Here is a 10,489-nt window from a genome sequence, read left to right as displayed (position 1 = left end):
GTGTGGGTGTGTGGGCTGCCCTGTCTTCATGCTCCAGGATCCCACCACTGGAAGGAGTTGTTCCTCTGAGGTATTTGGTCAAAAATCTTTAATCCATCACTATTTGTGATGTGTCTGTCAGTGAAGCCCCTGAGTTGAGTAGCACTGGGCAGCCTCTCAAGGACAGCGCCCATTGAGTCGTCCAGAGCTGCACTCAATGTGGAAGTTCCCTCTCCAGCAGCCTGAACATGGGGCATGTGGCAACACATTACAGCATCTTTGGTTTGAGTCTCATGGAAAATGAATGAAAGTAGAGACTTTTCCGGGCTTTTCACACAACATTTCTGTTTGCTGCTTTTTGTTGTTGTTCTGTTTGTTTGTTTCTTCTAAAGAATAAGGTCACCTTTGTTAGAAGGTTTTGTTTTTCTGTTAAAAATATTTTTTCCTTTGGAAATACATAAGCTGACAGAAAAAGAAATCTGAGGTGCATGCTTTTGTCAGCTCCTTGTAATCAATAACACCCACATAAAAGAAAAAGCTGAAATCGGGCATCAGCAAGGAAACAGGCTGAGCTTGTAACATTTGGACTGACCTATTTTGTACACATTTGCTGAGAGGAAGATACATGACAGCAACCCAGCCTTCTGCCTGCAGCCTGATGCATTACCTTGGGTTGGTTGGGTGCTCAGATGAACATCCCTCAAGCATTATATGAAGGCCGCACTCAGATGCACTGACTGGGGTCGCGGCTTCTCTGCTGTCAGTTGGGATGTGGTGCATGGGAGATGGCATGAGCTGAGGACATGATGCTTATAAAAATGGTTGGGATCAAGTTTCATCATCCTGAGAATGAAGAAATATTTGCTAAGTCTCTACTTTAAGAAATAATAGAGAGATCTCTGCAATAGAAATTAAAATGGAGAGCAGAAACTTGATAGGGAGCAATTTTTCCAGGAATGCAGGAACATCTGGTTTGGTTTCTAATTTATTTAGAAAATAGGCACGTGGGCTTTTGCCTAGTGAGGAATTTAAGAACACAGATGACATTACTGTGCTTCTCTGGGACTATTTGTACTCTAAGCCAAGCCCAAGGCCAGGCATGCTGCTGACGTTCACCTTTTAGACTCTTATTGCAAGGAAGCTGTGAGGGGTCTGGAGCACAAGGCTTATGGGGAGTGGCTGAGGGAGCTGGGATTGCTCAGTCTGGAGAAGAGGAGGCTCAGGGGAGACCTTGCTGCTCTCTGCCTGAAAGGAGGATGTGGTGAGGTCGGGATCAGCCTCTTCTTACACAAACTGTGATACGATGAGAGGGAAATGGCTTTAAGTTGCCCTAGGGGGGTTCAGGTTGGATTTTAGAAAATATTTATACTCAGTGAGAGTGGTGAGGCAGTGGCACAGGCTGCCCAGGGAGGCGGTGCAGTCACTGTCCCTGGAGGGGTTCAAGAAACATGGAGATGTGGCACGGTGGGGATGCGCTGATGGCTGAACAGAGGCCTTTTCCAACCTTAATGATAATGAGAAGTACAACATCATTTGGATGCTCACCCTTCAACCGTTTCTTGCGGGCAATGAAAATTCATCAGAGCTTGCATAGATCTTAGAAATAATTAGCAAGAGAAAAATGTATGGACCTGGTTTTCCCTCTGCACATTTCTGTAAATATTTAGTAGGGAGACAGCTGTGCCACGGAACTATTCAGATGGGCAGGAGCAATGAAGTGCATCATTCACTGCTCTCATCCACAGAGACCCATTTCTGCTGGAAAAGGACACTGAGGCCTGGACATCCTTGGCTGCCTGCTCACCTTGGTACTCGTGGAGTCAAAAACACTAATAGAAACAGGACAGTGGTGTCCAGACATTCATTTTGTAAGCAGCTGTGCCAACAGAGCACCCAATGGCTGCCTTCTTTTGTCCTGCCTTGCCAAGCTGCCTCGTTCAGCTCTGCAACAGGGACAGCTCGTCTCAGGGTCCTCAAGGGCATTTCAGCCAAAATTGTTTTGTCCAAATATGATGTTTTTAGTTGGTCACTTGCACTAACAAAGGAGGAGGTAAAGCATGAGGACTGAGCCTTCCTTCCCCTCTAACATCAGAATTACAGCTGCCTTACAGAGCAGATTTGAAGCAGTTTGACGGAAATAGTTTGTGACAAGAGAACCAAGTGCAAAGCAATAATTTCTGCATTGAAAACACCTCTCACAATAAGGTCACCAAATGGCTAAATTCTGAGACATTCAACTGAATGCGGCTGGCAGTAGCTACCAGACTGCCTGTCCTCAAGGAACTGCTGACATTTGTAGTGAACCCATTAAGAAATCCAGACAAAAAAAGGCCTGGAGCAAACCTGCTCTTAAGAAAAAACCATTACGGAGTGAATTGTACATATTTATAAAGGACAATGATGCCCAGAACCTTTAGGCTCCGTGTGACAGCCGTATCCTAAGAGAAATATTCAGCACCTTTAACCAACTGCATTTCCCTGTGGACACCGGTGGGTCAATTAGTTTATCCCCACAGTGGTCTCTGTACAGAGATGTGGTCAGCTCAGGGAGCAAGGGAAACCTTCTGTGAGGGAGAGTTCTGTCTGGGATCCCTGAGCACTGAGAAGAATTTCTTCTTGGAGAGAGAGGTAAAGCATTGGAATAGGCTGTGCAGAGCAGTCCCGATTCCTGGAGGCATTTATGAGACGTGGTTGTGGCATTAGGGGACATGGCTCAGTGATGAGGTTTGGTAGGTCAGGTTGATGGTTGGACTCGGTGATCTTGAAGACCTTTTCCAAGCTAGATTTTATTACGATTCTGCAATTGTAAGACCAGTCATACAGATGGAAACAGGGAACAGAGGAGGCAGATAAGTGCCAAATGTCACAGAGCACACTGAGAGCAAAGCTAGAAAGGAAATGTAGACCACCAAATCCTGGGGTAAGAGTACATCTCAAGAATAAGGAAGAAGTTGTACCAGTGGGTGTTAGCAGAAGCTTGGCGGTTGGAAGCATGGCTAAAGGACAGCTTCACTCTGAAGGTCACCTTCAGTATTTCCCAGATTACTGAAATATTCCTGTCTCACCTCCCTGGGGTGCTCAGGGGAAAGACCAGTAGAGAGCCCTGCTACACAGATGTTGGCTCCCCAACAACAGCACACCTGGAGCTGCCACATATTGGAGTCCTCAAGGTCACATCCAACACTCTGAAAAGGCTCAGTACAATTTATTTTAGAACTTAATAGCATTTAATTCCTTTAGTAAGCACCACAGACAGTGATTTTCTCCATTAGTGCTCATTTTAGTGACTGCCACAGAATGAGCCTTGTGCAGCAGCAGGGTGCACGTCTTTCAAGACAGGAGTGTGTATTAAATTGCGCTGGGTCTACATCCAGCTTGTTCACCATATGTTTAAATTTGAAAGCACTCTAACATTAGCTACAGCTCAAAAGCAGACACGTAATTTGTTTCACATCGAAGCACTCTTGGATATACTTTAACTTCAGCCTAGCGGAGATAAATGACTTGCTGGAAGATACCACTTCTAGGACAGAACATTTATATTGTAGAGACTAGAGATTTTTCTAAAGCTTTATTATTGTTGCAATGAATCAGCATTTGCTCCTTGATGTAATCTTGGCAGGGTGGCAATGTGCTTTTTGCTGTTCTGAAAAGAAATGCGGAGTAGCTGTTTTATTTCAAAATAACATCATATTTTTTTTTTGCTTTGAAGGAGGTGCATATTGCAGAGCTGTTAGATGACAGGTCTCAAAATACACACAAAGGGTTTTACCTTTGGAAGGTGACTATGACAGACCAGATGCTACATAGTATCATTTTTATTAAAATAGATAAATATGAGAAATGTGAAAAAAAGAATTAGTAGTTAAGTATCTGAGCTCGTAAACATGCTGGTATAGTACCAAGTGTGCGGTATTTTATTGCATGACGAGGTTGTCTGCAAACACCTCTCTGTACACTGATAGAACCACGAGCAGGGTTAGAAACACAACCAGCAACCTTTGATTCCATATCTTCAGGTAAGCATATTTCTAACTTTGTGAACACCCACCCCAAACCTGATGGAGATTTCCATTCTGCCTGGTACTGAGCTAGCAAGCTTTCTAACTGAGACCAACTGGAAATGGCTTATAGCTCTGGGCAGTGTTTGCCTTTCTCAGAAGTGCTGAGCAATTGGGGAGCATAAGTAGCTTTACCAGACTGTAGCTGAACAGAATAGGATCTGAAACCCCAGGACTGGACTGTACAAACTGGAGTGGGGGAGGGCTTTTGAGAATGGAAAGCTAATTAATGAATGCATGCAATTTCAGAAGTGCTGCATGCAAGCACACATGCCCAGATGTGTTTTCTTTAACCTTGTTGTTCCTTCTTGCCTTCAGAATTCCTGTTTGGATCATATGAAAACCGGCCAAAGTTAAGAGCATGACAACATGCACTTTGACTGATGGCACCCAAAGAGGAGAAAAAATGCTGCCCTCATTTCCTGGGCAACATCCACGGTAGCATCGCTGGGACTTTTGCTTCGGTGATAGTTTGCAGAACTAGAAATAACCACCTAAAAAACATCACAGAGAACATAAACTGAATGGATGACATAACAAATAATATTTAATATATAGCATTGAATGCATACACATCAGTACCAGTGCTGTAACAACAGAACAGAACTCATAAAATTAGCAGCAGTTTTTGCAAGTACAAAAATACACATTTTTTCAGAACATATATAATAGCAAAATTTATCAGGATATATTATACAAACTCAAAGAATTTAGATAATGCAATACTTTTAATATATTATATGATGTTTTAGGTGCTGCATAATAAAATTACGTGTGTTCTGCTTGCAATAATACATAACGCCATTTACAGCGATGTTAAGGAACTATTCACAACTTAAACATGAACAGAACAGCCAACGAAGCACAATAAATGACTGAACACACAGAGCAGGGAGGTGTTAGTTACAAGCTTCAGCATTTATCTTTACATATTTTTGAGCTCATTTCTTTTCTTTCCATTGCAGCATGAAAGAAATAACTACACCTATCGAACGTACCCCAGAAACATACAGAAAACAATACACTTATTCCTTGGAGGACAACCAAGGTCATTCCTATCGGTTTCAGAACAGTAGTATAATACCACAGTTATGGGATCTACACTGACTTTGCACGCTACGTCAAAGCACACACGACTGAGACTCACATGGGCAAGGCTCAACACACAAGTGGTCACGGGGTGTCCCAGCAGGCGCCCTGCTGCCCGAGGGGCTCTGAGAGCAGGGCGCTTTCTTACTTAGAGCCTGGGACCTTGTCAGATTTTCGGGAGTTTCTGTTTGCTTGCTTTCAGCAATGTGGATTATTCTTACAATATTCTTTTGCGAAGTGTGATGTAGGAACGTTAACAGTTTCCTGGAAAAGGAAAACCCATGAGTTCCGGGACTGCTCAATTGGATTTGAACAACCTGGATACCGAACTTAAAATGAACACGCGTTAACACCGAAGGCATTTTCTTTATGGTGTTTATTTTAAGTGTTAAGATTCCTCTGCAAAAAAAAGAGCTTTGGTCAGTCTCTTCAAACTTTGGATTGCTGCAGTCCTCTCCTAGACCTCCTCTTTGATCTCAGATCATGAAGTCTGTCTCTTCCTGCGACTTTCAGAGGTAATGGCTGAATGTCGGGCTTAACCAGATAGCCATCAACTCCTTCAGTAAGTTTCAGAGGTGCCGGCCTGCTGTTGGGCTCCAGCAAGCTCCCCTCCGCCAAAGCCTCGGTAGGCTGTGGAGATGGGGGCACCCTACTGGGTGCAACCAAATAGTCATCAGGAGGCTCAGCAGCAGTCTCTTCTTGTTTCTTTACTGGTTGAAAAGTGCTGATATCAAAAGGGGAGGAGGTTTCAGTTGGGGTAAACACAGATTGGTCTGAAAACTGAGAGAAAGCACTGTCCAGGGAGCTCATTGACGACAGAGATGGAGATGTGCCGGGAGAAGACAGGCTAGAAGAGCTAAATCCTGAGCAAATATTTAATCCTTCTGGCGTTGGAGGCAGAAGGCAATGGGGCAAGTCTTTCTTTTCAAGATTTTGGTTTGTGTTGTCACTTTTACCAATGTTAATCCCTATGATCAAGCTCTGGTTGATAAGCTTTTGTCCTTCCATTTGCAATGACCGAAGCTGATGGAGATAGTCTTCATCTTCATAAGAGAGGACAACATCACAGCTGGCTTTGCGTGCTGCCTTCTCGTGACCATCACCAGCGTGGACAAAACTGGGGGCAAGGAGGCCGATGGCGGGCTCTGAGGAGCGCCTGTGTCTCCTTAAGGTTTTGAGGACACCTGAGGTAGTTGCCGAAGTGAAGCCCAATGCGCTGGAGCAGAGAGACTCCTTCTCTGAATTTTCTTGCGATGCAAACTTACGGTGTACATCAACAGAAATTGTCAACTGTTTCGATTTGGTTTTATTTTGGATTTCATCCACCTCAGTCTGCTCTGAATCGCCGTCACTCAGGGTGAAGATGGACTCCCTGCTCCTGTTATCCTGATCTCGGTTCTTGATCCAGTCGCTGGAAGAGGAGTCAGCTTCATCATTTGCCTCATTTTCCAGGCTATCATAGGAAGAGTCATTCAGATGGAGGGAAGCCACATCTGCAAGGACAAACCAAGTGGTAGCATGTCAGTGACCGAACCACCCTGCCTGCATGCATTTATTTTTGCTAGTATCCTTTAATTTTAGGAATATTGGCCATTTATTAAAGTCTCTTCAAACTGAAATGTCAGTAATTTCAGAAACAAACGGTGCCTAAAAATACTTGAAATTAGCGGTCAGTTGCAGTTCTGGTTCTTCAGCTAAGAAACACAGAGTAATTGGACAAACAAGATTTCTTTGTGCTTTGGTGTTGGTCTTTTTTTTTCTTTTAACGTTAAGACTTGAGTAGTACAAAAAAATCCAGCTCAGAACAATAATTTATATATAGCATATTAAATCAGAAAATTATTGAATGTTTCTTTCTTTTTGTTACTGAACAGTGAAAACATCATTTAACCTTTCATTCTCTCTCCTATACAACAGAAGAAAGCAGGGCATACTTCATTCAGCTAAGCCGTGCACACATGTACCCTGTTCTGTAGACATGATAATTGGAATTACATTAATCTCTTTTGCTCAGGGCTATGCTAAGCTGACTTATCTCACATTTGCAGCAGACTGAGTTCAGGTATGGGTAGTTACCATGCCTCAGTGCCTGCTGGAAAACTTCCTCAGACACATTAACCTGCCATGGGTATGAGATCTCAGTTGCAGCACAGCATCACAGGATGGCTGAGGCTGGCAGGGACCTCTGGGTCCATTGGCTGCCCTGCTCCAGCAGGGACACCCAGAGCAGGATGCCCAGGGCCATGACCAGGCAGCTCTGGAAGATCTCCAAGGAGGAGACCCCACAACCTCTGGGCAGTCTGTGCCAGTGCTCCATCTCTCCATCATCTGGTGCTCAGAGGGAACCCCCAATACTCCAGTTTGTGCCCACTGCCTCCCTGTCTTGGCATTGAGCAGAGCGTGGCTATGTCCTCTTTGCATCCTCCCTTCATTTTTCTATGGACACTGATGGGATCCCTCCAAGCCTCCTCTTCTCCAGACGGAGCAGTCCCAGCTCTCAGCCTCTCCTCAAAGGAGAGATGCTCCAGACCCTGAATCATCTTGCCATCCCTTTGTTGTACTGTCTCCAGCAAGCCCATGTTTCTCTGGTACTGGGGGGGCCAGAAATGGACTCAGCACACCAGATGCGGCCTCAATGGTGCTAAGCAAAGGGGAAGGTTCACCTCCCTTTGCCTGTTGGTGATACTTTGCCTAATGAAGCCAAGAACCCCATCAGCCTTCTTAGCAACAAGGGCACACTGACGACTCAAGTTTGTGGTTCTATTTCTGGGTAGGGGCACAGGTCAAATTTCACAATATTCCACTGGAGGTCATTCATGAAGAGTTTTGGATTTCAACAGAGTCAGTCTGGCATGCCAGGACAAATGCCATTGCCACTTTCACTGTAGTCCTGTTATATCAAAATCTATTTTGCAGAAATGCAGCTTTACATTCATTTAAGGAGAGACCTGAGCCTTCAGTCAAAATCCGTTTTCTGAGAGATGAAGTGTGAAAAAGAACAAGAACGATATTCTGGAACATACTGCATATCAGCCAACTACACTGCTGGCCATTTTCAGTCCCCTCTTCTATGACTTTGCTACTCTAGAAGCAAAACCTGCCTGTTCCATTAAACATCTGGAGAGCTCTCTCTTGATGATAAAGGATGCTTTCAGCCCTAATATAACAGAGCGAGAACCGTACTGTAACTCTTGTTGATCACTGACTTTCTGAAATACTGAGAAGACACTGTCTAGAACAAAATTTCAGTATTTGAGATGAAATCTTCTTGCTCTCTCCTTTCCTCCTTCTTTCTTCATTTATTTCCCCCCCACCTCCCCCTAAGCTCCCTCTCCCCTTTTTTCAACGTATTGGCTCAGATGACTGGAATAGAAGCGTGGGATTCTTAGGGAAAGCTTTTTGTGGTGTGGTTTAGTTCTGTGGCAAGATGGATCACTGACTGTCACCAATACTTTGGGTAAGGAAAAAACAACAGGAGTACATGGGAACACCATGTGAAGAGGGAATGGCCTCCTTCCATGTACTATAATCAATCTTTGTTGGTCTGGGATTGGCTAATAAGATCAAAACTTCATCTTCGTTACCTGAGCCACTTTCTCTCTTGCAAGTCATCAGGATTTCTCCAAAGAGGGAGTTAATCTCCTCTCCAAAAATCTTGCAGCAATTCTCAGTGAGAAACTGCACCAGACTGGAAATCTGCAACAAAGCAAGAGGAGAGAGATGTTTTGTCACATCTTGCATTATTACATTCAGGGCAAACTCATCTTACAGAGGAGGAATACAAGCAAGCTACTCCTCCATGAAGTGTTTAAAATAGTCTAAATGGAGGGGCTCTCCCCAGCAGACCATCCCCTGGTGGCCCAGCCCTGAGCTCTTGCCATGAGCCATCCCTGAGCTCTCTCAGGTGTGCTGAGCCAGGGCATGCAGGGATGTGGCTCTGCAGGTGATGAGGGAGCCATAGAGAGCAACGTGGCATCTCCTCAACAACACCCTGCCTTGTCTGTTATACCCTGTCACTAGAGTTGTTTTTACCAAATGTTTCCCACATCATACCAAATTCCACCTTCTTCAGCAAAAGAGTAGCTGGTAGATGGCATTCATCCCATTATCTCTTTCCCTGACACCCACTACAGTCCTATCTCCTATCTACAACCCTCTGACCCTTGACTAGGGTCCAAATACTGCTGGCCTTTACACATATATCTTTTCATTTTTACTCTGTCCTGTTCAAGGCCATCACAACTGGGGATCTTTTCGATGACAGAAGTCCTCTGCTAATGCACTGTGTATTTCTTTATGACCTCTCTCCCCTTTTCTCAGACAGATAATAATTATGGATTTATGAATGTTTCTGGAGCACTGATAAGAGGATGAGAACTGATCTGAAGAGGTACCAACTATTCTCACTTTGGTAACCAATAGGTTGTATAGGGATATGGTTATCTGTGTTTGCTAAATTGTGGTGTCTCCTACCTTTTTTGTGAATTCACTTTCTATATCAGGAGTTGAGGAAGCAGGAGGCCAGAGCAGGCTGGGCGCAATGCAGATGGCAAGATTAAATGCATTCATCTGGTTCTCTTCAGATCGCATTTCTATGCCATGTAGTACTCCAAAGATGTAACGCAGGAGAACAACATTAGCTCTGGGGAGTTGCTCTATTAACCTGAAAGCATGTACAAATGTCATTCTTCAAATTACCGACTAGAAAAAGTAAAAACCTTGAAGATAACTCTGTATTTCATCTAAATTGCTTAACAGTTCACTGTTCACTGAACCAAAAAGTCCAGTTGTCACTACCCAACCTCTAGTTGCCATAGGTATGTATGTATGCACCATGCACCAGGTTCCCTGGTGTACAAAGCTCTGTTCCCCATAACATAAGCTTTGCCCATTTTCTGCTTGGTATCCTCTACAGAGTGGAGGCTTTCCTTGTCACTGAGCTCATGTTTCATTTGCAATTCCATCTTCAAAACAGTCACTAACATTAGAGATGAATGTGGGGGAAAATATGAGGAATTGATTTTTGCTCCTCTTTCCCCCAGGACCTCCATTTTCCCTGTGGATAACTCTGGTTTTGGTATCAGGCAGAAATCCAGGTCTTGGACAGCGAGTTTATAAACATTATACATGTTTCCCATGAAAGGATATTCCATTTGTTAGCATCCGCAAAAGGCAGAAATATATGACAAAAGAGAGTCAGAAATTTGCCCCATATAGGCTCTTCCTTAAATATATATGTGAGTTTAAATGCTCTGTCATATACAAAGGTATTTTAGCATTTATTTAAACTGGTGGATTTTTTAATTGCAAGTTTTGAGTGGAATGTTTGGGATTCTGCATTCTGGGATATCATTTTACAG

The 10,489-nt window shown here is 43.8% G+C and overlaps 1 protein-coding gene across 1 annotated transcript in view; it reads right to left on the bottom strand.

Annotated features, from left to right (window-relative positions):
* Positions 1-4,561: 4,561 nt before the first annotated feature.
* The window catches only part of ARHGAP20 (Rho GTPase activating protein 20), a 58,450-nt gene continuing 52,522 nt past the window's right edge, over positions 4,562-10,489 (bottom strand). The window contains exons 13-15 of the mRNA XM_015852195.3: positions 9,603-9,792; positions 8,714-8,825; positions 4,562-6,622 (exon numbers count right to left, since the gene is read on the bottom strand). Of these exons, the coding sequence (XP_015707681.2) occupies positions 5,559-6,622; positions 8,714-8,825; positions 9,603-9,792 (1,366 nt within the window). The 3' untranslated portion in view covers positions 4,562-5,558. The remainder of the gene's footprint in view (positions 6,623-8,713; positions 8,826-9,602; positions 9,793-10,489) is intronic.

The sequence above is a fragment of the Coturnix japonica genome, chromosome 1 (genome assembly GCF_054131305.1).
Source record: "Coturnix japonica strain WE chromosome 1, WE-NBRP24, whole genome shotgun sequence".
Classification (NCBI taxonomy): Eukaryota; Metazoa; Chordata; class Aves; order Galliformes; family Phasianidae; genus Coturnix; species Coturnix japonica.
This window is presented reverse-complemented; position numbering and strand designations above follow the sequence as displayed.